The following is a 23764-nucleotide window of genomic DNA, read 5'->3' as shown; positions in this document are numbered from 1 at the left end:
TCTTTGTCAGCCAACTTTCATCTGTAATACACAGGTGGGAAGTCATGCTGATGTCAAAAAAAATACTCTTAATATGATAATGTTAGCGAAGCACAAATGAAGGATGGATTCATGTGATGAAAAAAGAGAGGACGAGCAGGAAGCATACACCAGGCCTCTCATGCTCTTAAGCAATCATAAAAAACTAACTGAAAATAATATGGAATATGTCCATATTTGCAGAATCTCAATTTAAGATCCAATATCAGCGACATATCCCTTTAAAATAAATCAAAGCAGCAGATGTGGAGGCATGCTGGTGGGCGGCGGACCGACTTATCTGAGTTCAATACCTGCTGCTTCAGCCGCTATCTCCAGGTCCTCTCTCTCCTCCGCCTCTGCCTGAGCTGCCTCCTGAGCTCTGAGGGTCTGAAAAAAAACCAAATAAGAATGGTTTACTGATCCAAAAGGCATTCAAGTGTGAGGAAAATCCTGTGCAACTCGCCAAAACGTGTGCAGACACAAACAGAATCAGCTAGAAAAGAGCAGACAGACCTCCTTAAGAGTCTCTATTGAAGCAAAATATTTAGACCACCAGTCCAACACCCTCTCGTCCGTCTCATCCTCTTCCTCCACTCCTCCCTTCTTTTTCTTCTTCTTCTTCTTTTTGTCGTTCTCTTCCTCCGTCTGTTGAAGAAAGTGATTCTCAGTACCTTTAGTTCTTATTCGTGAGAACCAAATGAACTACAGTACACCATTAATGCCAACTTTCTGTAGGAAGACTACTCACCATATCAACTTTTACAACAGCATCAGACATCTATGATAGGGGGGCGTTACATAAAACAACACAAGGATTAATACACACAATGGACGAAGCAGGTGTGACAGGCACAGGTAGAGGCAGGTAAAAAAGACTGGACAGAAAGCAGTGCTGCTTCTACTACAAATGACATATATACCACTATACTGCGCGTGAATTTGAAGAAACAGCTTACAGCGTCCAACTTGACCACGGTGTCCATCTTCCGGACCCCAGGGTCTGAGTCCATGTTGACGACGATGTCACCTGCGGGGCGAGAGAAGGTGCGGGAAGAGAGGCTGGGTGAGGAGCGGGGCTGGGAGCCGCCATTGGTTAGGACCATGTAGCCATTCATTAGCTTAGCTGGAGCGAAGCCGGAGGTTAGAGACAGGCGGCAGGTAGGCAGGAAAAGGACAGAACAGCCGAGGACATGCGAGAGAGAGAGAGAGAGAGAGAGGAACAAGACAACAGGTTGGAGAGGGAGGATACAGACAGGAAGGTCAGGGCAGGAAGCAAGCAGAGAAATCAGCAAAGTTAATAAAGAAGAAAATGTCTTTTGAAGGGACCAGAGAGCTGCATCAGAAGTATGTAAAGGCAGTTCTAAAGGAGTTCATTTATAAGCTTTCTTTACTATCTTTTATTTAAGAATTGTGAATATTTTTGCACTTTACAAACCTCTGCAATATTTATTTTTGTATATACACTTGAATATACGCTATTTCCTTAGTTCGCTACTTGTAGACAATCTGTGCAATACAAGTACTCTATCAGTATTTCAAGTCATCAAAAAATCTGCAATACCACTGATATGTACAGTAATGTTATTTTTAGAACAAGTACTTGTGTGTATTTTGAGTTATTTTTATATTTATAATACATTCCTTAAATTGTTGCACTATATTTGCTGCTGTAACACTAAGTTTCCCCACTATGCAATTAATAAAGCCTTATCTTATCCCTCTGATTTTAAAAGGGTGAAACAAAGTCTCAAAATGATTTGCGAACAATGTTCTACAAATCTTTTTAAGAAAAAAGAAACAACTCTGACAAAGAAGTTAATGAAAGAACTCCCTCTTAGCACTAACTAAATGTAAGGACTTATTCAACAATAATGCAATTGCCACCTCTGTTATTACACCATCTACTAACGGTTAAGTATCCTGGTGGGTTTTGGCTTGAATCTCTCATCAGATTTCACGTGACAGCTCATGCAGAAAATACATCTCTCACTAGAAGCACAGAACTTCTCCAAACACAAGCTCACCCACAGAATATCACAGCTACTAGGCTCCTCGCTAACTCATGAATATAATCCTACAGATGAGCACCTGCAGTAGCCCAGTTGTTGGAGTTCTTGTCTGGGGTGCTGTAGATGAAACGTCTCAGGCTGCTCACAGCGTGGGACCCCACCAGGATGTAGCGGCCGAACGCTCTGCAGTCGACCACACGGATGTTGAGAGGAGGATGGAGAAGCTCGTTTTCTGGAAGGTCCTGAAGCCGACAATTAAGATTCACGTTCACTACGAGGGCGTAATTCTGTAGTGGTCTAATGTCAATTGTAGAGTTGCACTTACCACCTCGAACCACTTGACCAGGGTGCTGAAGTTGGGATTCTTCTTGTAGTTCTGGATGAGGGCCGACTGAACACCCCTACCTGCACACTCTATGTCCACACGAGGCCGATCCACCTGAGCTAAGTTAATCCTCTTCAGGTCCCTTAATCCCCAGAACAAAACCTGACCCAGAAAGAAAAAATGCAGTAAGACAGGGGGATCTGTAGAGCTGAAATCACAGAGCCACAGTAGGAGAGGGAATTCACCTCAATGCGGTAGCGACTCAGGACGGGTCGGATGCCCAGCGGCACTGGGAGGATGGGTCCACGCTCGGAGTCTGTTGGCCCTTCAAGTGGGGGAAGGTCAGCTCTGCCTCCTTGACCAATCTAATGAGAGGAGAAAGAGGGGATCTAAACCAGGCTGAAACATTTATTCCCTCCAGTCCTAACACTTCTATCTTTGCTGAGTGTTACAACTTGAAATAAGTATGAAGAATTAGCGTCATGTTGACAGAGAAAAGAGACACTACTTGTAGTACAAACACTGAGAACAGCGTACATTTAGGAGCTAGACAAAGTGGGATGAAAAGAGAGAATGAAAAGAGAAACCTTTATTTGAGGAACAGCAAAGTTATGGACGGCGATCAGAGCTCGCCTGATCTCCTCCGCATCGTAGGGAATCTGTAAGCAGCGGGAGGAGAAAGACAATACAAATGGATATTTAAAAGAGAAGGAACGGTGAATGGAAGGTGAAGCGGAGGAGGCAAAAATGGAGAAAATGTGCATTTTTTTTTCTAAGAGAGAAGGATCAGAGGGAAATGGGTAGCGAGTGTAAATCACAGGAGTATGTGACGATGCAGGGGAACGACAAGCCAATAAAAGAAATGAAGAAAAAGAGTAAAACAGGACATTTATAAGTAGAGCCACATATATAACAGACAGAGAAATTTTTCCCATGATCTTTTGTGCATGTTCCACATCATTTAAGCAACCCTGTGGATTTTTTATGATCCCTTTATGGTTTTTATCACAGAAGCATGCCGATGGCCTGATACACGTCTGCTAACAGTTTCACGCTTTTCTACAGTCATACAGCAGCAAATGCCAACTCATCTGGTGATGTGCCAACAAAAACTGTGAAGAAGTCTGCAAATGTGAATGTAAACAAACCACAGGCCTTTAATGAGGCACTGAAAAATCTTCTTCTTACATTTCGCTTGTTTGCTTTACCATAGCCAACATCCTGAACATGAACTGAATCCAACACCCACAGAGTGCATGTGTGCATTCATTAGTGTGAGTATTAATGCGTTCTGTGTGTTACCTGCAGCAGCTCGAAGGCAGCCAGCAGCTCCCCAGCAGTGCAGTTCCCTCTGTAGATCTGGTAGTACTCCAGCTGCGGGGGGAACCTCGGGGGCCCGTAATGTTCATCACACATCTTGATGGTGGGCTTTGCAAACGTCCGACCTATGAATTCGGCCTTACCCTGTTCACCACATGGTGTGACAGCAGCCAGTCAAAACAGTGAGGGGGGTAAGGGAAGGGGGTTAGACACGCGTGAGGGAGGTGCAGTTCCCAGGGTAGCCACTTGGTGTCAGTGTTGATCATAGCAGTTGAAGATCACAGAAATGTGCAATTTGAAAAGAAAAAGCTTGTAAAAACAGCAATAACTCAGTGTCGCTAGCAAATATACAACTTGAGTGACCATTACAGTGTAAAGGAAAAACAACTGATCTACTTGTTGTTCAATTGAAAACATTTCTAAATACTTTCTTCACTTTGTTCCAACTATTCACCATCTGTTCACTATGACTCCTAACAATAAGCCAGCTGCACAAGGCACATGCAAGTCTCAACAGCAGGTAGCTGAACCAAACAATTCACGCTACAACCACCACAAGGAGGTTTTTGAACCTCGATAGTACTGATGCAAGTAGCGTGTGTCTGCAGCATTTTCAGGACCACAGTTGTACAACCACATTTCTAGGACCCTTGTTTTTCAACCACAGCGCCACCAACTCAAGTGGATAACTAAGGGAGGACTACATATTCAAGCGAGAACCACATATCTGACCAAAATGGACCATAATCAAAGCGTGAGTATTGAGTAAGAATCGTGTTTTACTTGTTTACCATTAAAAACAACTCTCTTTAGCTGGAGAGAATAGTTATTAATAGCTTTCCAAAGCGGGACTGGTACTTTTCCTTTTTCATTTGGTATTTCGGGCAGAATAAACCTTTACAACTACAACTTATTTTTTAGAAAGTACTATTGAGGTGAAACCAAACTTCTAAAACTGGCATCTGAACAGAAAGAAAGATTTGACTGGAATAAACCTTTAAAACCATAACAAGTTTGTTAGAAAGTACTATCTGAGTGGAATGAATCCTTTAAAATCATAATTGCTTGGAAAGAAAGTAGTTATTGGGTGAAATAAAGCTTAAAAATTATAAGTGCTCAAGCAGAGTAGAATTAGGATGGAATAAACATTGTATTTTTTTAAGAAAGTAGTATTTGGGTGGAATGAAACCTTTAAAACGAGAAGTACTTGGACAGGAAGTGATATTTGGGTGAAAAAAACCTTTAAAACTGTAAGTACTCGAATGGAGAGTAGAATTAGGATGTAATACACCTTTTAAACCATAACTGTTGTGTTAGAAAGTTGTATTTTGGTGTAATTAAACCCTTTAAAACTATAAGTACTTGGACAGAAAGTGGTATTTGGGTGGAAAATACCTTTAAAATTATAGGTATTAGAACAGAGAGTAGAATTGGGATGGAATCTTTTAAACCATAACTATCTTGATAGAAAGTTGTATTTGGGTGTAATTAAACCCTTTAAAACTATAAGCACTTAGACAGGAAGTGGTATTTGGGTGGAATAAACCTTTAAATGATAACCTGTTTGTTAGAAAGTACTATTTGGCCAGAATACACCTTTAAAACCATAATTCATTGGTTAGAAAGTATTATTGGGGTGGAATGAACCACAAAAAGCTTTAAATACTTTAACAGAAAGTACTATTTTGAGTGGGATACACCTTTAAAACCATGACTTGTTTGTTATAAAGCACTATTTGGGTGGAATGAAACCTCTAAAACTACAAGTATTTGGACAGAAAGTACCATTTTGGGTGAAAATAAGCCTTTGAGTAGTATTTTACATGGAATAAACCTTTAGAACCATAAATTGCTAGGTAGAAAATACAGTGGGAATGAAACCTTTAAAACTTTACATACTTGAACAGAGAGCAGTATTTTGAGTGGGATGAACCATCAAAACCACAACTTGCAAGTTCTAAAGTATTATTGTAAACGGAGTAAACCTTTAAAACCATTAGTCATGCACTTTAGCCATCATCCTGTTGGGTGCTGTCGTGACAAACGAGTGTCCTGAAACTGCAGCCTCCTCTGCTGCAAACACATAATAATGACTAAATGCTTTCACACTCTGTTTAACCAGCACAGCATGAGTGAGGTCGGAGTTCATGGGAAGGAAAGATTGGAGTGAGACAGACAGACAGCAAGAACATGAGGGATGGAGAAGCAAAGCACATTTAGTTAAAGCAACACAAGCTAACTCTCTTAAAACTATTTAACAAGCAGTTTCTCTATGGATGTGTGTAATGTTGTAGATTAGGATCCTACCACAGTGTCCTGGTCATAGATTTCAACTACGATGATCGGAGGGTCATCTCTCAGCTCACTGGCTTCACCAAACAGCTCAACGTCATCAAACACCAGCAGCTGGTCCCACGTAGGGCAAAGAGTCTCACTCAGAACCTGCAGGACATGCAACAACTCAGTTTCCACATAATCAATACAAACACACACAGAGTTGGTACATGCACACACACATTCCTGTTACCTCAGTAACCTGGCTGTGTGTGGAGAAGAAGACTCGGGCGAAGGGGTCTGACAGACCGCTGCTGTCAGCAGCAAACAGACTGCGAGCCTGGTACATGTGGGCTCTGAGCTGAAACACCTGCTTCACTGTTGGACACACAACACGTCACATTACCCAGCATTCAACGCCTTTGTGAGCAATCTGAGACTGAAGTTAGAAAAGTGAAGCGCAAGCTGAAGTGATCAATTGCAGTCAATTGTCTTCTTCTGGGTGAGTGTGTTTGGGTGTTGCCTTTAATTGATTTTAGAGTTAAAACTTGATGGTAAAATCAAGAACAGGAGAAAAGAGAAAATGATGCAGAATGCTAAGGTGAATGAAAAGTAAAAGTAAATACCTGAGTGTAAAACTCTGCAGTTCAGTAAATAATTCTATCACTGTATTTTAAGCATCAGTAAATGTTCACGTTTGAGTGACAGATACATTAAATGATGAAGTGTTGGCTGTCATAGTGCCTGCGTCAGCTCCTCAGATGCGTTCAAGCATCACAGTTTGTCATTTCTGATGTGAGCAGTGCTTACTGTTGTAGACGAGGCTGACAGGGGGAACAGATTGAAGACCAGGACCCGTTTTAGTAGCTTTGAGCTCTTCAAAGCCATTCGGCAGACCAGTGAGGAAATCCTTCCGCTGCTTGTTGAGGCCCAGCCACAGATACAACTCCAGCTTAGCCTGAACTGTCCAGCCAGCATGACCAAAGCCCTTCTTACCGGGCAGCTGTGGACACAACAGCAGTAAGTTCACATTCACAGAGAGGTGCTGTGGCTTAGTATGTACAAACACATCCTCACTTTGGTATTATTTTGATCATTCAGCGTTATGCAGACAATGTTGTATCTTAATTCACGTCATACATATTAAGCAGATGTCATAGATTTGCACATCCATAGCACCAGTCAGTAGTGATCTATCTACTGTTATCTTTAGTATTCACCATCACTGATCTTCTCATGAACAATTACAGGTCTTCAGATGATTAAAGGCATCTTTTAATGTAACAAGCTGACAGAGGATAAAAAGACAGAGACAGATGATAGCACCTTGAGGAAGACAGCTTTGACTTTTCCACAGTCTTTGCCAGTTTCCTCATCCACTATGGAGTACAGGATGTCTTTTGAAGGAACCCGAGCGTAAGCGATGCGCTTGTTGTTGCTCATCATCCAGATGAAAACATCTGGGATGCTGTGCTGGGGCTGGAGAAAAAAAAGACATAGGACCCTTCTCTTTATCTTAAGTTCTCTTTATAGTGGTGTTCATAAACACAATATGTCCGTTATACGAAAAGTGTTAGTATGCATTCATTCTGAGCAGGGTTTGGATCACAGGACAGGATTTTTACCTCGTCAGCGAGGAAACGGAGCCTCTGCAGGAAGTTCTGCACCAGCTTGAGTTTGTCTTTCACGGTGTTTTTCTTCACTTGAGTCCGGATCTGCTTGGCCTGTTGGCCCATGCTGTCCTGAAGGAGGAGAGAGGATAAGAGGTGATAAACCAGCAGAGCACTGCACCGTATACACAGGTCAATACTGCCTCGATTCACCAAATGCCCCACGCCTGACCATCTTCAATCTGACTGATTTGTTGAATATTGATTGAGTTGACAATGTGTAAAATCTGGGGTCACAGGTGACATAAGTTTTCGAAGTAAAGTTCTTAAAGAAAGAGGATTTTTGCCATGTTTTCTGTCTAAAGTGCCATAAGATGAAAATGAATTTAGGCTTATTGATATGTACACATAGTTGTCAATGGTACAACCCTACTTTCATAGAATAAGACAAACCAGTTATATGATGGTTCAAATTTGTTCCAAAAAAAAAAAAAACATCCATGTTTTTTCCACTCTAATATTCCACCCACAATAAAACCATTATTTTCCACCCTAAGAGGATGATTTCCCCCTGTGATTAAAATGTCAGAGGCAGACCTTATGAGAAAAAAATTAAATAAAATTACATTATTTGAATTTATGGCAAATATTTGAACATGCATTGAATAGGTGTGATGGTGAAACTATGTATATAATATTGTTACTGGGCTAAAAGAAAAATCATTGCTTTCTAACTCATAGTCCCTCAAACAATTTTGTGTAAAGTTCGGTATTTTGAGGTAGAATGACCCATACACATGCATATAGTTGTGGGTTTATTCATGTTCATTTCAAAATATGAAAGATGTTTTGGCTGCTAGAAACTCAGTTTTTAGAAACTACACAAATGTCACTGACTCTATAAGCCTTGCTGGTAACTAAATGCTATGTCATGGAGCTTCTACATATAAATGATGTCTTTTACAACAATAAATAATTTACAGTGATTTACATTGTTGCCTCACAGCAAGAAGGTTCTGGGTTTAAATGTGCTTTTCAGCTGGAGCCTTCCTTTGTGGAGTTTGCATGTTCTCCCAGTGCCTGTGTGAGTTTTCCATATACTTTCCAAAGACATGCATGGTAGATTAATCGATGATTCCAAATTGCCGTACACGGTTGTTGTCTCCTTGCATTAGCCCTGGTGACTGGTGATCTGTCCAGAGTTTCTAGACCTTTCAACCGAATAAAGCAGCTAATGAATAGATGGAAATCTATGTTCTATGGCTCGTTCAAATTCACACACCATGGAGTTGATGAAGACATACATGTACCACAGAACTTTTCTTTTTTTCAGTATGTGTTCAGAACAAATCCTTCAGAAGCATCACAAATGAATATACCTGGAAACTATTCATATACTAAATCACTGTTGACAATTTCCTACAGAACACTGCATTCTTTTTGCATTTTCCTCTTGAAGCAAATTAAAGTTGACTCACAGTCAAATACAGACACTGAACCCTACAGAATGTGATGATGACAGCACAGCAGATGCATGCAAATGATTTCAAGGAATTATTACAAGAGAGTGAAAATGTAAATTCAGTAATTAATTTTCTCATTTGGCCTTTACGGCCACTTCAAACTATTCACTCACTCCAGCGATGAGATCAGCAGCGTAATAGCAACCAAATCGAAGCTTTCTCTCTGTCTGTCATGTCCTTCCTTCTGTATTTGAGAAACATAAATCATACCATCTCTCTCATGCAGGACTTGAGCCGTTCTCGATCAAGTTTGGTTCTGCCTGCCTGGTTCACATCCTTGTTAGCCAGAGTCACAAACCGACTGGAAAACACATGAAAGAAGAAACACACAAGTGCCTCGACTGATTATATATGTATGTCTGTATATAACTCCTATTCCTCTGTGCTTTCAGAGTAACATAGAGATAGTCATTATACATGCCAGCAGTGGAAAACTCCAATAGATTCACAAAACCACTAAGAGAACATAAAAAGAAAGAGGAAACAATAACGACACTGCTCACTGCTTTCATCATGACACTTATAATGACTATGTTTGCTTCGCTGCAGAGCGCTGCTTGATGAGGATGAGAGAGGCAGCTTGTACAAGAAGTTTTAATAGCATTCAATACAAAACCAGCTATTAACTACAATAGTGCTCAAGGATATACAGCTGTTTTACAGCCATTATTGCAAGGAGAAACTCTCTGTATCAGTTCTGACAGCTGAGCCCTAATGCCAGTTTCAGTACAGACCATAGAAGATGCTTATTAACATGTAGATTACCTGCAGCCGATGCTGAGCTCCTCTAGCACTCCTCTGAGTCTGCGCTCTGGAAAGGCCTTCTCCGTCTTAATGATCTCCTGGACATCATTCAAACCCTCTTCCTGTCAGGATATAAAAATACTAGAGCTGAGGACAAATCAAGTTGTTGGTACTCATAGGTTTGTAATTGCCACTTATGCAGATATTAGAAAGGATACAAGAAGATCACTGACGAACTGAAAGTCAGTTGAAACACAGTTGCAACAGTAATCATGGGTAAAGAATCCTCCAGTGATTAGTACCACTAATCAGAGCTGCCGTGGCCGTCCTCCTAAACTGACGCCACAGACAGTGCACTATATCAGACTTGACACAGGGGTTATCAATAGAAAATTGAGTTTCTGTAAGCGTTCAGACAGTGTGGCATTGCGTAACATAAACCTCCAAGAAAAAAACCCTGTTCGTTGTTTGTAACAAAACTACAAGATGGTATTTTGCTAAAGAAAATTCAAAAAATAAATAAATAAAAAAAGATAAAAATTGAGACTACATTCTTTGGTCAGAAGAGATCAAGATCATTTTGTTTTCTCAAACGGAGTCCAGCATGTTTATTATGAACCTGATCACCACAGTAAATGCATCATCCTGACAGTGAATCACACAAATGGGAGTGTTTTGATCTGGGGCTGCATGAGTGCAAAAGCTGTTTGGAACTTGACTTTTATAGATGGCACAACGAATGCCTGAGGATATACTAAATAAACTGGCTGACCACATGACTATTAGCCTCCACAGGCTTGCAAGAAGAGCAATATTCCAGCATAATAATGGTTCACAGCACACTGGCAAAATCAGGCAAGAGTTTCTAAAGAAGGAAAAAGTCCCTGACCTGACCAAATAAGTCATCTGACTACTTTAAAGCAAAAGACAAAACATCACAACTCTTCCAGCGAAGAGAAACTGAGAAAAAATGTCTCTGAAGAATGGCAGAACATCTCTCCAGAAATCTGGCGTCTGCTCTGCTGAGGACGATTCAGTCTGCCATTAACATAAAGGTGGACATACAAAGTACTTAACACAATTACAGATGTAAAACTTAATGAAAGGTGCACTCTGTACTGATTTCTTTGCAATCACTTCCTACTATGTGGCCTGTATTTTTTTAAGAACATAAATCCAAACTGGTAGTTTTTAATTTTACATCAGACCAACTACCCTACTGTGACCCAGGCCAGCACTTAATTCTGATGTTAAATGTATACTAAGATGGCGAATACGGTAAACATTGCAGCACTTGCATTAGCTACCACTGCCTTTGTGAGCGTGTCAGATGTATGACTTTAGCTACAAGCACAGTGGTGTCTTTGTTTTGTCTTGTAGAAATTTGCACCTTTGCAGACTTTTAGTTAACTAATAACGGCTACACATTATCAAATTTTTGTTATTCTGGCCACAACAAACATGTATTTACCAGCTTGTCTGCAATTTTATCCATCATGTTGGAATTGTAAAGTCGTCTCCTCTGGTCCTGCCACCAGCTCTTGATGTAGACACAAGGCTTCTTTTCAAAGTAGGGAAGATGGAAGTAGTTCCTGTGAAGTTGAAACCAAATTAAAGCCTGAAGCCATTAGATGTTGTGTAACCACTCTCTAATTACAGCCAATTATTGTCAGCACTGTTTCTAAAAACTGTACAGTACTTAGTCTAAGAATGTTTTTTTAAATCCGACTTTAACAAATTGAACAACACAGTCAGATTTGTTTCTGTGATCTCTGACCTGTCGGTGATGACGGGCTTCATGAGAGGAGTCGAGGAAACTGAGACAAGGTCGCTGTCTTCATCTGCCTCGTCCTCACTGGAGTTTTGAATGAGCTCACTTTCCTCTTCTTCGCTCTCCCCGTCTTTCTTCTTCTTCTTTGACAACGAAGGTTTGCTCACTCCGTCTATCTGGTTGCCATAGTTACCTGTTACATGAGCATTACATGTGGTTAAAGAGTGTGAATGGCTGCAGTAGCTATTGACTTCTGCTCACTGTCGTGTTTCTTTGTTGTATTATAAACTTATGGTGTGCAGGTCAGTATGAACAAGGTTAGGAGAAAACATACTTACCTATTGTGATTTCAAAACTAATCGGTTTGTCACCGATCTTCCTGTCGATCATGGTGGCTTCCAGGAAGGAACCAAAGAGGAAGAACTCATCTATTTTCCCTGTGGCGCTCTGATGGAGTGACAAGGGCAATAAATATTTTATTGGAGTGACCTGTTTTTATTGCATTTTTTTCACCTTACACATGTAACCTACCTCCTTTGTAAGTACATTATTTTATTTTTGAACTATCATTCTTTGTATTCATTCACATGGTTTCTATTAAAACATAAACATTAAATATTGCTCATTATTATTTTAAAATACAGCATTAATTGACTTTCATTACAGTGCATTCTAATGTCATATTAGCCTGTAGCTGCCCAAACCCATTTCATCTGGCTGCTGGAATCATGCCACTCAGTTTGAAGTGAACAACAATATATTGCCTCAAATGCAGCACAGATGTTGCTGCTCTGACACCGATTCTTGGCCCAACTTGACAAAAATCTCTCCAACTATCTGACTTAATTTGACTTCCATATATAGATCATAGTCACACTGTAATCTTCTTGGACTTAACAGACAATAGTTATTTTCTGTTGCACCTCTATTGTCTGTTATTTACATCAGCTCCTTTACTCAAAATTAAGATGATTAATGCACTTCTTTAGTGACTGATCCAAAACCAATGAGGCTTTGCATTATAGATTACCAATAACTACCAAAAACAGTTTCACTTTTATTATTTAAATGGGAGTAAAATGAGCCTATTTGCAGTGTTTCTTTGGATTGTATCATTTCCTCACATGAGTAATCCGTCTCTCTGTTAAAGTGAAGTAGCTTAATGGGCAGAACAGACTCATGCTGGCATGATTGAAGAGCTCAGGGGAGACTTTTAGAACATCGCCTGAAAGCAACAACTGACACATCTGATTTCCCTAATGAGCAGTTAAGTACCAATACGAGGGTCAATTGCAGCATCTCATTGTTAACTGTGGGGTCAGGAGGTCATTAGAGGTCACACAGCTCTCATGGATCACAGGGCACTAAGAGCTCTCTGTTTAGTCAGACAATTATGCTGTCAGTATTGGATGACTCTGCTGCTTGAATTAACCCGTTAGCAGGTCTTCTCACCTCTGAGATGTTGGACACGGACTCCACCTGAACCTCAGTGGAGCTGATGATCTCCGGCGAAGTGGTGTCCAGGATCTCCACAGCGATGGAGACCAGGAGTCGAGCTCTGAAGGACACTCCTTCTCCGAGTCCCTCGTTCAGGTCCTGGTGCTCGTCCATCAGGGTGTACTGACGGGTGGAACCGTACATGTTGACCCAGGCTGGACCCAGCGTGGGCAAGAACCCTGAAGAAAGAGAACAGAAATGTTTGTAGGGTATTTTTAATTGACTACTGCTCTTTTTCTTCACTTGAAGGCCTTTCAACATATCTATAAAAAGCCTGGCAGAGATCAAATTATCTACATTCATCCCTGACAATCAGTCCTCACAGGCGGAAGTATGTTGCAGGAAAGTTAATGCTTTTTCAAAGTAACTGTTGGAATTATAACCTAATGTCTTCACCCCGTCCTCTTAAAAAAATAAATCAGAAAAGAAAAATTATTGAGCTATTTGACAGAACTGGTTGTATCTTACTGCATTTCCAAAGCAGATTTCAAATTGTTCAAGATATACCTTTTTCTGGACTATTTTTCAAAGCAATCACTGCTGTGTTCCAGTTCTGACACATTTTGCAGAAATCACTTGCAACCAGAATAGTGCTGGCATGTGTGTAAGATTATTGGGATCAATATATAATTGAGGGACTTTTGAAGTCCATGGGATATATCTTGCATACATTTCTATTATAAGTTAAAAAAAAAAAAAAACTAATGTTTTTTATGTTCATTATGATCATGTCTTTACAAATTCCATAATTATTTATTATGGAGACAATCACTTATTGATAAAAAAATGACTGGATATAATTAAAATGTCAACTAAATAACCATCCGAATTTAATAACGACCACCTTCTAATTGCTAAACAATAAAAAAATGAACTTATTCAGAAAATGTTTTGTGTTTTTTTATTGAGATAATCATGATATTTATTTTTTTGCAATATATCAAATTTTAGAAAATAACCAGTTGTATCTGTGTCCAAGAAATCACTTTCAACTAAGTTCCCCATTACAAAAACACCTCTCAAGGAAGTGTGTTAATTCCAGATCACATGACCTGCTCCACATGATGTCATTTCCTCCTGAAGAAAAGACTGGCAAGACTCCAAGGCTTTCTGAGTTATTTAATATAAAGTAGTGTGTGAGTCAAGTGTGAATTTATGGCATGTCAACAGGTTTACTACAATATCTTTATAAATAACTTTCAGTTTCAATTTTACTCAGTTGTATATGTAATATTTAGAAGAATCTTTGTGTAAAAATGCCATGTGGTGTTTGGTTATAGACGGCCATGTTGATTTTAGGCCTGAAAACAGCAAAAATGTCAACTATGATACAAAAGTCCCGCAATTATATATTGACCCATTGCATTATCAGATTTACTTTGTGAGCGGCATCACTGGTATTCTTCATCAGATTTTCTTCTGTTTATAAAAAAAAGCCATTCACCCACTGGTGGAAGTGTAAATGTGTCACTTCTTGTGTGTGAGAATATTACTGGAAGAAGCTCCTGGAGGCATAAAAGTAGAAGCACTTGGGAGTTTATTTGAGGTTAAATGTCAAATGTCTGTGTTTTACACCTGACATTATAACAGAATTTGATCATTTCTCATTACACACTAAAAATCTCAATGAATGACACGCTTTGGCTTAACGTATGCTAATGTATGTGTTGATCGCAAGCCACTTAGAATATCAGCCAGTAAATTCTGACAGACACTAGAAGGGTCAGATGGGTCACGTGGCTTGATTCAGAATCCCCCACAGCTAATTACGACACATAGTGAAATATGAACTGTTTAAGGCAGTATAATTAATGCATTTGACGGCTAATCAATGTTAATAAGACAAAGTGCTTGCATGTTGTCGCATGTGTTTTGACCAACCTTTATCACCATCGTTTGATATCTTGCGTAGGTCGATGAAGTGGGTTCCTATAGCAACGTCGTTGACCTTATCCGAGTCTCTTATTTGGACCTTCAGCCTCTTGCAGAGGGGAGGGAAGAGCTCAGTGAAGATGACCTGCTCGTTCCAGATTGGCTCATAGCTGCTCTTCTGGACTGAAGTCTTTCCCTGGAGACACATAAAGGAAATAAAACTGAAGTCACAGAGGTGGAAAATTTTCTCTTAATAGTCTTTATCTTACCTGAAACAAACTTTTTGATCTGCAGCGAACTGCTTAAAGGACATGTTAATATTATTTCAAGTTTGTGCGACACGTATGTATGTTGAAAGAGTTTTTGTTCACTGTAATTGTTTCTCATGGATAAAATTGGCTCCAAGGAAATTCTTCTTTCGTAAAGCATGTTCAGTGTAAGAAATCAAGCGGATATCTTCCAAAGTTGCAATATTTTTAGTAAGTCTTCTCTTTTTTGTAGCAGTCTCAGTAGGAAACCCATTCCCTTTAAAGAGGGAATGAAACCAATGAAACCCTTTTAGGAAGGAATCTCTTTGCAGCCAGGATGAATGATGGGACATTACAGGAGCAATGATCTCTGTAATTATGGGCAACAGGTCAGTATTGTATTGAATGTCAAGCTTTTGTTAAACATTTGGTGTTATCCATCTCCAACCTTATATTTTAAACCAGTCTTGGCAGGGGATTTGATTTTTGATGGTCATTTTTTTTTATAAAGCTCTAAAATCAGACCAAAAAGAAAGACTGAATCACTTCATAAATGAGGATTAAATGACACGCCTCAGGGTGAATCAGATTATTGAAGGCTCAACAAGAAAGTTTAACAAAGTTCAGCAACTTTTTTCATTTCTCCTTTATCTCTTTATTCCCACTTACTATTAATCGGTATTTAAGCATGCAGCAAATATAGATGGTAGAATTGTTTGGATGTGGAATCATTGGATTTGTGAGAATGGCTTGATGTGGATTTATATTCTTTCAAACTTTACAACTTTTCTAAGCTTTTGTAAAACTTCAGCTACCCAGAGATCCTAAAATATTTAGAACTGGAATGAAATCTTAATGGCTGTCTAAATAAACTGCGCCTGCTGCTCCTCTATAAATATAGCTTTTCTTAGTTTCACTACTTGAGCACCTTTAAACCTTGTATAGGTATCCACACTTGTATACACTTTTAACCCACAGTGATTTTCAGGGGAATCGTCCCTTGTGGAGAAAGAAAGTAGAAGGAACAGCAGGGAGCAGCGAGTGGAGGAAGCTACCTTCTGCCCAGCGAACTGCACTTGAACGTAGGGGTCCACAAGGTCCCTGTTCTCTCCAATAAAGGCCTTTTTCACATTAGCCATGATGCTGGTGTTCATTTTAGGAAGTCCCTCAGCGCGGTAGATCTTCACATAAAACCTCGCCCACTGCCGCTCTGCTGGGATCCCCTCTGGGAGCAGGAGGTTTCTGAAAGACCAACAGCCAAACAGTAAACAGGCCAGGAGAAGAAGTTAGTGACTGCATTTAAGAAAAGTACAATCTGGGGAGAAAATTAGGTGATTATTTAACCTTTATGGGTCAGTGGGGACATTAATGTTCTTTTCATTTTCAATTTGTTAAAGGCATGTATTTTTGGGAGAATTTAGAAACTTTACCCTTTAGCTCCCAAAATATATCAATAATACACTGTGCACGCAAAGTTGTTTACATTATGTTACTGTTGTTCTTAAGGCCCTGAGTGCAATGTGTGTTTATTTTCACTGCATGAAAATTAATAATGCATCAGAATCACTGTTGGTGTTAATTATTGACACGTCCCAGCCAAGAATTTACTGTTTGGCACTTATTTTATAGAAACTAATTAATTTTTTCAGTGTAAACAAAAAACAACAAACAAAAAAACAACAAAGTAATGTAAACAAATTGAGTTTACAGTTATCTGAATGTAGTAGCCAGATGAAAAATGCAGATAAATATACATGAAACATAAACATTTTTGTTGTTTATGTTCACATGTCTATTCATCAATTTAGTCGTCAACCAAAATTTATTTCAATTGAAAAATTTTGCTTATTGTGTCAAATATTGCTATTTGACAAAAATGTGATTAATTGCAAATAATTCATTACAAAGCCTCTAATTAATTAGATATTTTTTTAAAAATTGCATCCCACCACTAGTCAAAACCTGAAAATGAATCAATATTTGGTAATTATGATCTGCACTGATGTAGATCAAAAGAGATAAGTCATGAAAAGTTTTTCTGGCATTTTTAATATGGACATTTTTGTCCTTAAGGATCTCAGTGTAACTTTTAAAAATTTACATCTAAGGGTTAAAACATATGTGACAGTAATCTTTGTAATAGCAGTTCTTTTCACTCAGCATTAACCATACTTATACTACTCTGAGTAGGTCAAATTAAACAAATATGCCATTATTTTTACATAAATTTTATACTTATTACAAGAGAAAAATCCAAAAAGAAATGCAATAAATGAAGAAAATGATCAGATATTTGACTCCGTAGCTTAAAAGTGTTTGTCTTTTTTTTGTACACTGTAAAAAATTAAATTTCATGACGCCCCAGTATTTATTTATTTATTTTTTTTAAAAGAATTCATTCTGATCAATACCAGCTCTTACCCCTCTATATCATCTTCATCAGTCTCGTTGGCCTTGTGTGGGGTCTTGATGTTGTCACCCTTCCCGACCACAGCGATGTCACACTTTATGTATCCTTTGCACCCCGCTGTGATGTCATCAGGATCAGACAAGATGGCCCACTTGTGGTAAAACTGATGTTCTGGGATCAAACAGGCAGTCAGTCAATCGATACAGCAACTAAAGATAAACTGCATCTTCATGCTTAGATAGACAGCAACTTTGGTGCAAAGTGAGACTTGACAATAACACTTTTATCTATGAAACTGTACAACTTACAAGTATTTATTATATTCTTAATGGAGCTACAGCTTATAGTTTACCAGGCTGAGAGTAAACAGTCCCGACATCCATCTTGAAGGTTCCCACCAAGGTTCCACTTCGTAAAAGATTCTTAGAATGAATAACCTAATTAGACAGAAATGAGAATAAAATATTAACAGAAATGTGAAACTTCACAAAATGTCTTAAGGAGACCTACTGTACAGTGTTTCACTTAATGTTAAATGCATAAGTCTTATGATAATATCGTCTACATTTTACATCTGGAAGTTCCATTATTATTAAACATTCTAATTAATGTAATAACCAGCAACATCTTCTAAAAATCCCTTTACACTTTTCCTTATATAGTGTCGGCTGCATTAATATCTCATCTTTACCATCAAGTATTAAGAAGGGATCTAATTTTTCCTCATTTTTGGAAATGTAAAGCTGATGTTTTAATAATGTAATGTTGTCAGTCTGTGAAGTAGAACTTGTACAAAAGAGGCAAACAAAAGACGATGGTAACAGTTTGCTTAGCTGCACTGCAGTGTGCACATTTTGTGTTATAAATTACTCACTGAGAGCTTGATGATCTTGTCAAACATGACGTCAGGAGGGACGTGGAAATCAAACACAAAATACTGCAGAGAGAAGAGAAAAGATTTTCCATTAAAGCGTATTTACTTACAGATAAGACTTTCTTCTATAAGATTAGCTCTGGGAGGAAAAATGCACCAAAAGGATTGTTCCCAGGTAACTTTAAAAGTTCCGAAAATATCAATATAGACTTTGACTACTGAGTGGAGGGAAAGATAAGAAGTGCCATCATGATTTTCACATCAGCTCTGCAGGAGATCAGCTGCCTTTGCAGGGCTGTGGGAGTTTGATCTGATGATGAATGTAGAGAATAAATTTTCACTGGGAGCCACAAAACAGAGCAATTATGCTTTTGAAACAGATATATTTTTAGGAGAAAACATTGCAGACATAGCTCCAGTGCTTCAAGTTTAAAATTTTTTGAGAAGCAAACATGAGAGGCTTGAAAAGAAATAGCAAAACATAGATCTGTGCTCTAGGTGTTCATGTAAAGCTACGCTGCAGGTTATGTGAACCTCTTCCAAAGTCAAACTACACACTAAAGCAAGTGGGCTACACAGACACAGTTGTGGCATGACTTTGAGTTTTGTTTTTTTTTGTGTGTGTGTGTATCTTGTGTGATTTTCCATGTGCTGTTAGTGTTTGACATTTTGCGTATTTTTTCTAGCATTCTGCTGGTTGTCCTTAACTTCAAACCTCTTACCAACACACCTGTATTTTGTTTAAGGAGATAAAGAGAAGATCTTTATCAAAGCTTACTCCTACAATAACTGATTCATACAGACAGAGTTTATTTTATGTAAATAGGTTGCTGTAGGATAGCATGATACATACAGGCTATGTGCACTGATTAACATATAAAAACACCATTCAAATGCACTAAAAAAAATTGATCAGCAGCAAAATCAGAATCTTGAAAATCCCTGCTTTTGACTTTGAATTTTTACATAAGAAGTGTTAGTAAGAGTCTCTTCAGTAATCTGTTCCTGATCTAAACACACACGTAATTGAGGCTAAAACACAGGATCACTCACATGGGTTTAACACTTTAAAAAATACACTATTAAACATTGATTAATTATACTGTATTGAAAGTAGGTATGTTAAGTCAGTTTTTTTTAATCAAAACCCTATCTTTCTAACCAAAAAATGCAAAATGTGATATTATTCAGCAATTCTCATGATAATGGAACTTTTCCAATGTAATCAGTGACCCTCTAAAGGCCAGAGATGATTAAATTTTCCCTCCACAGCTAATTTCAGATGATTATTCCTGGAAAGTGTGACAGCAGCTGAAAAATCACAGAGCAGAACCGGCAGAAACCAAACCAGTTGTGATATGAGCACAGAGAGCTTGAAGGACTGTTATCTTGATCGATCGAGTTTCCACTTTGTCTGTCTACTGGGGATTTTCAGTGAAAGAGCAAGAATCGATTACAGACAAACTGTCACCTTCACTACCTGTGGAGCACAACAAAGAGGCCGAGCTCTGCATGAGCCTCACTGTGACTGAAGCTGTTCTGACAGAGATTCTCTGTTGTTCAGGAACAGTCTTATCAAGAACAATCCAGTTTAGAGAATCATGTGTTGTATTTGAGAGTCAATAAGTATTTACATTATACACTGCCCGGCCAAAGAAAAAAAAATAAAACAAAAAATCGCACAGTCTAATATTTTGTTGGACCGACTTTAGCTTTGAATTCTCTGTGGCATCGTTTCGATAAGCTTCTGCAATGTCACAGCATTTATTTCTGTCCAGAGATGCATTAATTTTCTACCAAGACCTTATATTGATGATGGGAGAGTCGGACCGCTACGAAAAGTCTTCTCCAGCACATCCCAAAGACTTTCAATGGGGCTGAGGTCTGGACTCTGTGGAGGACAATCCATGTGTGAAAATGATGTTTCATGCTCCCTGATCCACTCATTCTCAATATGAGCCCCATGAATCCTGGCATCATCATCTTGGAACATGACCATGCCATCAGGGAAGAAAAACTCCATTGATAGAAAGACCTGATCATTCAGTATATTCAGGTAGTCAGCTGACCTCATTCTTTGGGAACATAACGTTGCTGAACCTGACCAACCCCAGATCATAACTCTAACTCCCACAGGCTGGTAGACACTAGCCATGATGAGTGCATCACTTCATCTGCCTCTCTTCTTACCCTGATGCCCCCATCACTCTGGAACAGTGTAAATCTGGACTCATCAGACCACATTTGTCCCTCGAAGGTGATGGTTCACCACTATCATTACAGGTTTTAATGATGCATTGGACAGTTCTTAACCTGATTTTAGCAGTTTCATCTCCGTAGTTGTTTTCTTTGCTTGATGCAGGCCAATAATTTGACCCTTCTGAGACAGATTAACATCCTTTCCATGACCACAGGATTTGTCTTCCAACATGGCTGTTTCAGAAATGAGAAGCTCCTCAGTGCATCAGCTAGAGTTAAATAAGTTATTGCAGCTGAAACGTATTCATCACTGCAGTAATTATCCAATGGAAGGCTCTTATCTATTTGCTTAGTTAAATCCAGGTGGAGACTTTTTTTTTGGCCAGGCAGTTTATTTTCACAGAGAACTACTTTATGCACGTCTGAGTTGCAGAGAAAGAAGAAAAATGGACGACTGATGTCTTCCCTTTGAGAAACACCTGTCACCAGTTAGGCCTTTTCACTATGAACTACAATGGCACAAAATGCTGCTTCAAAACCAAAACAATGAACTTGAAAAAGTTAAAACGGTCCACGGAGCTGAGGGGAACTGCAGAATGGTATTTGATAATGACAATTTATTGATATTTATAATAATTTAGAATTCTCTGTGGATTTGTAACCTTAAGCAACATGTTTCACATATAGATTTGTGAGCCAATGTTACATTCTAAAAAATAACGCAAATATTTAACAAGAAGAATGAACAACCAATAAAAAAAGAGTGAGTTGTGGCAACTTCTAATGAAATCATGCCCAACCAACAAACTACACTGAGTAAATGGGATTAGCTTTTCCTCTACGATCAAAGGTATTTCTACTTACCTAATGATTGGTTGCATAAACACAAGTCTTTAAAGTGATTGCTCATACAATTAAGTTGTATCAACTTGTATTTTTACACTATTTAAAAATAATTTTAGGGCTTTCTTGTTTCACTAAGTAAATTCTGTCTGATAAATTTTTTATTTTGGAATGCAGTTGAGAATTTGAATTTAAATTACACACAATATAAAATTAATGCAATTACCAACACAACTATGTCAACCCAACCTATCAAAATAATATGTGCAACTTTAAAGTTTTATCTAAATGAAGAAATTAAATTTTTTAAAATCTTGCTACTAAATTAAGTGTTGGGAATATGTCATTTGAATTCATTTTTAGAGTGTACCAAACTGTCCAGGGATATTAAAGCAGGGAATGGACTTGAAATCCTGAACTCAAGGTGAAGAAAAATTAAGTTGTCAAGCCAATTTCATTAACGAACTTACTTTTATACCAACTAATACATAAATTTCAGTTTAAATCATACACGATATTGAGTTGATTATTGTGTCAACCCAACAAATTACATCCTGAGCACTAACTGCACGTGTTGCAGCATTTACACTGTATGCACCGTGGAATAGTGCTTTTACCACAACAGCTGAGCTTAATCTAATCTGAATGATTACTCTGAATTAAATCACAACCTGTTTAATCAGAAATCCCAGCTGAACATCAGTGTCAAAATTTAAATAAATATACACAACTGTAACACTGCATAAGTTAAACAATGTTTTATGGGGTAAACAATATGAAGGAGAAGGTGACTAAAAGCTTATATGACAATGTTTACTTTCCTCTCTGCAGCGCTAAAAAGGTCTCACCTCATTGTAGTACGGACAGTTGGTCGACTCCTTCATAGACGTGTACTTCTTGTCATCTCCGATCTCCACACACACCACGGGGTCCATGTTGAGGCCTATTAGCTGCCGGGCCTCGATCACCGTGATGCTGATCTGATGGGAGATATTAACACATCAGATCTGACCAGGAAACCTTAAACAAGCAGACTTTCCTCCAACACTGCCATCATCAATCATTCAACTTACTGCACGATAATTACCCCGAGGACAACTCACAGAAAAACCATTCAAACTAATGACTCAGAGTGTTGGGGGCTTTTGCCTGACTGCACTATTTTAGCCTGTGATTCTACTCTGACATCTCCCCATGCTAAAGTAATAGAGCAGCTGATGGACAAACTAGAGACAAGCTGAAGGTTTCTACATCCAAGAAACATCCCTCTGGTTTAATTAGGCTTTGGATGATGAAGAGGAACACAGGGCAACAAACGAAATAAAGAGGGAGCGAGTCTGCAGCTCCACGATTACACCGGGATAACACCAAGTATTCATGTTCTTAAATTAAACAGATCATAAAAGTAGGCCAAGGGCTGACATTAGAGCCTCACTGTGTTGTGTTTTCATTGATGTTATGGTGAATGAATTCAGTGTGGCAGTCAGAGCAGGCAAACAGCCACGATGGCAATGAAAACAAGGACGCATAGTTGTGCACATATAGATTTATAATGCACAGTTGGACACTTAACCCCACTGTGCAGCAGTAAAGTGGCATTTTTACACTTTGATTTCTGTAAAAACTAAACAAAGTGTGTAAATTATTGAGCAGAATTGTATTGATTTGGACAGAAAACAGCTAACTGACTGCAGTATGTCAGAGCCTTATACTAACAGAAGGAATTGAAAGCTATTAATCTTCTCGTGTATCTGTGGGCAAAACCATGAAGAAGAATGTTGCACAGAATGTTACTGCCGTTAAGTGTATTGTTGAAGCCACAAGATGATAGAGGAGTGTTGAAAGAGAAATCTGTGCCTTGTCTCCTTTTTAAAGTTTAAAATTCCATTCCTATATAACAGTGTGAAACGTCACAACTTGCAGTGTTTGGTTTTATGATGTGTATTTCTTTGTAAACAGCAGTTTTTCCCACCATACAGCACTTTCTGTGCAGCATCTGCTCTTTGTCAAGAAATGATTCAAGTGTATTAATTAAATAAACATGATACAACATGTTAATTAGTGAACCTAAAGCTTACAATTACAACAAGGCCCTTTAAACTTTAAAGAGCCGTTTCCACCTCCCACTAGTGTTTATGCTAAGCTAAGCTAATCACCTCCAGCTCCCTATAAGTGTAGCATGTTCTTTGTAACTAACTCTCCTCAAGAAAGGTAGCAAGTCCAT

At 38.7% G+C, this 23764-nt stretch overlaps 1 protein-coding gene across 21 annotated transcripts in view; it reads right to left on the bottom strand.

Moving 5' to 3' along the window:
* Positions 1 to 23764, bottom strand: part of otofa (otoferlin a) — a 109012-nt gene that overhangs the window by 14489 nt on the left and 70759 nt on the right. For 10 of the 21 annotated variants that reach the window (XM_023278670.3, XM_035952115.2, XM_023278675.3 and 7 more), the window contains 26 exons: positions 22389 to 22520; positions 18499 to 18561; positions 17977 to 18061; positions 17636 to 17795; positions 16270 to 16456; positions 14976 to 15162; positions 13050 to 13273; positions 11936 to 12044; positions 11604 to 11790; positions 11298 to 11418; positions 9848 to 9948; positions 9293 to 9383; positions 7575 to 7691; positions 7276 to 7428; positions 6760 to 6952; positions 6203 to 6327; positions 5983 to 6117; positions 3658 to 3819; positions 2943 to 3014; positions 2601 to 2720; positions 2356 to 2517; positions 2110 to 2272; positions 978 to 1144; positions 770 to 799; positions 535 to 666; positions 333 to 408 (listed from right to left, as the gene is read on the bottom strand). In XM_023278670.3, coding sequence (XP_023134438.2) covers positions 333 to 408; positions 535 to 666; positions 770 to 799; positions 978 to 1144; positions 2110 to 2272; positions 2356 to 2517; positions 2601 to 2720; positions 2943 to 3014; positions 3658 to 3819; positions 5983 to 6117; positions 6203 to 6327; positions 6760 to 6952; positions 7276 to 7428; positions 7575 to 7691; positions 9293 to 9383; positions 9848 to 9948; positions 11298 to 11418; positions 11604 to 11790; positions 11936 to 12044; positions 13050 to 13273; positions 14976 to 15162; positions 16270 to 16456; positions 17636 to 17795; positions 17977 to 18061; positions 18499 to 18561; positions 22389 to 22520 — 3454 coding nt within the window. The remainder of the gene's footprint in view (positions 1 to 332; positions 409 to 534; positions 667 to 769; positions 800 to 977; positions 1145 to 2109; positions 2273 to 2355; positions 2518 to 2600; positions 2721 to 2942; positions 3015 to 3657; positions 3820 to 5982; positions 6118 to 6202; positions 6328 to 6759; positions 6953 to 7275; positions 7429 to 7574; positions 7692 to 9292; positions 9384 to 9847; positions 9949 to 11297; positions 11419 to 11603; positions 11791 to 11935; positions 12045 to 13049; positions 13274 to 14975; positions 15163 to 16269; positions 16457 to 17635; positions 17796 to 17976; positions 18062 to 18498; positions 18562 to 22388; positions 22521 to 23764) is intronic. The other 11 variants (XM_035952118.2, XM_023278682.3, XM_035952119.2 and 8 more) reach the window with 6 other exon arrangements.

This window comes from Amphiprion ocellaris, chromosome 12, assembly GCF_022539595.1.
Source record: "Amphiprion ocellaris isolate individual 3 ecotype Okinawa chromosome 12, ASM2253959v1, whole genome shotgun sequence".
Lineage (NCBI taxonomy): Eukaryota > Metazoa > Chordata > Actinopteri > Pomacentridae > Amphiprion > Amphiprion ocellaris.
Note: the sequence above shows the minus strand (reverse complement) of the source record. Positions and strands in the feature narration are given on the sequence as shown.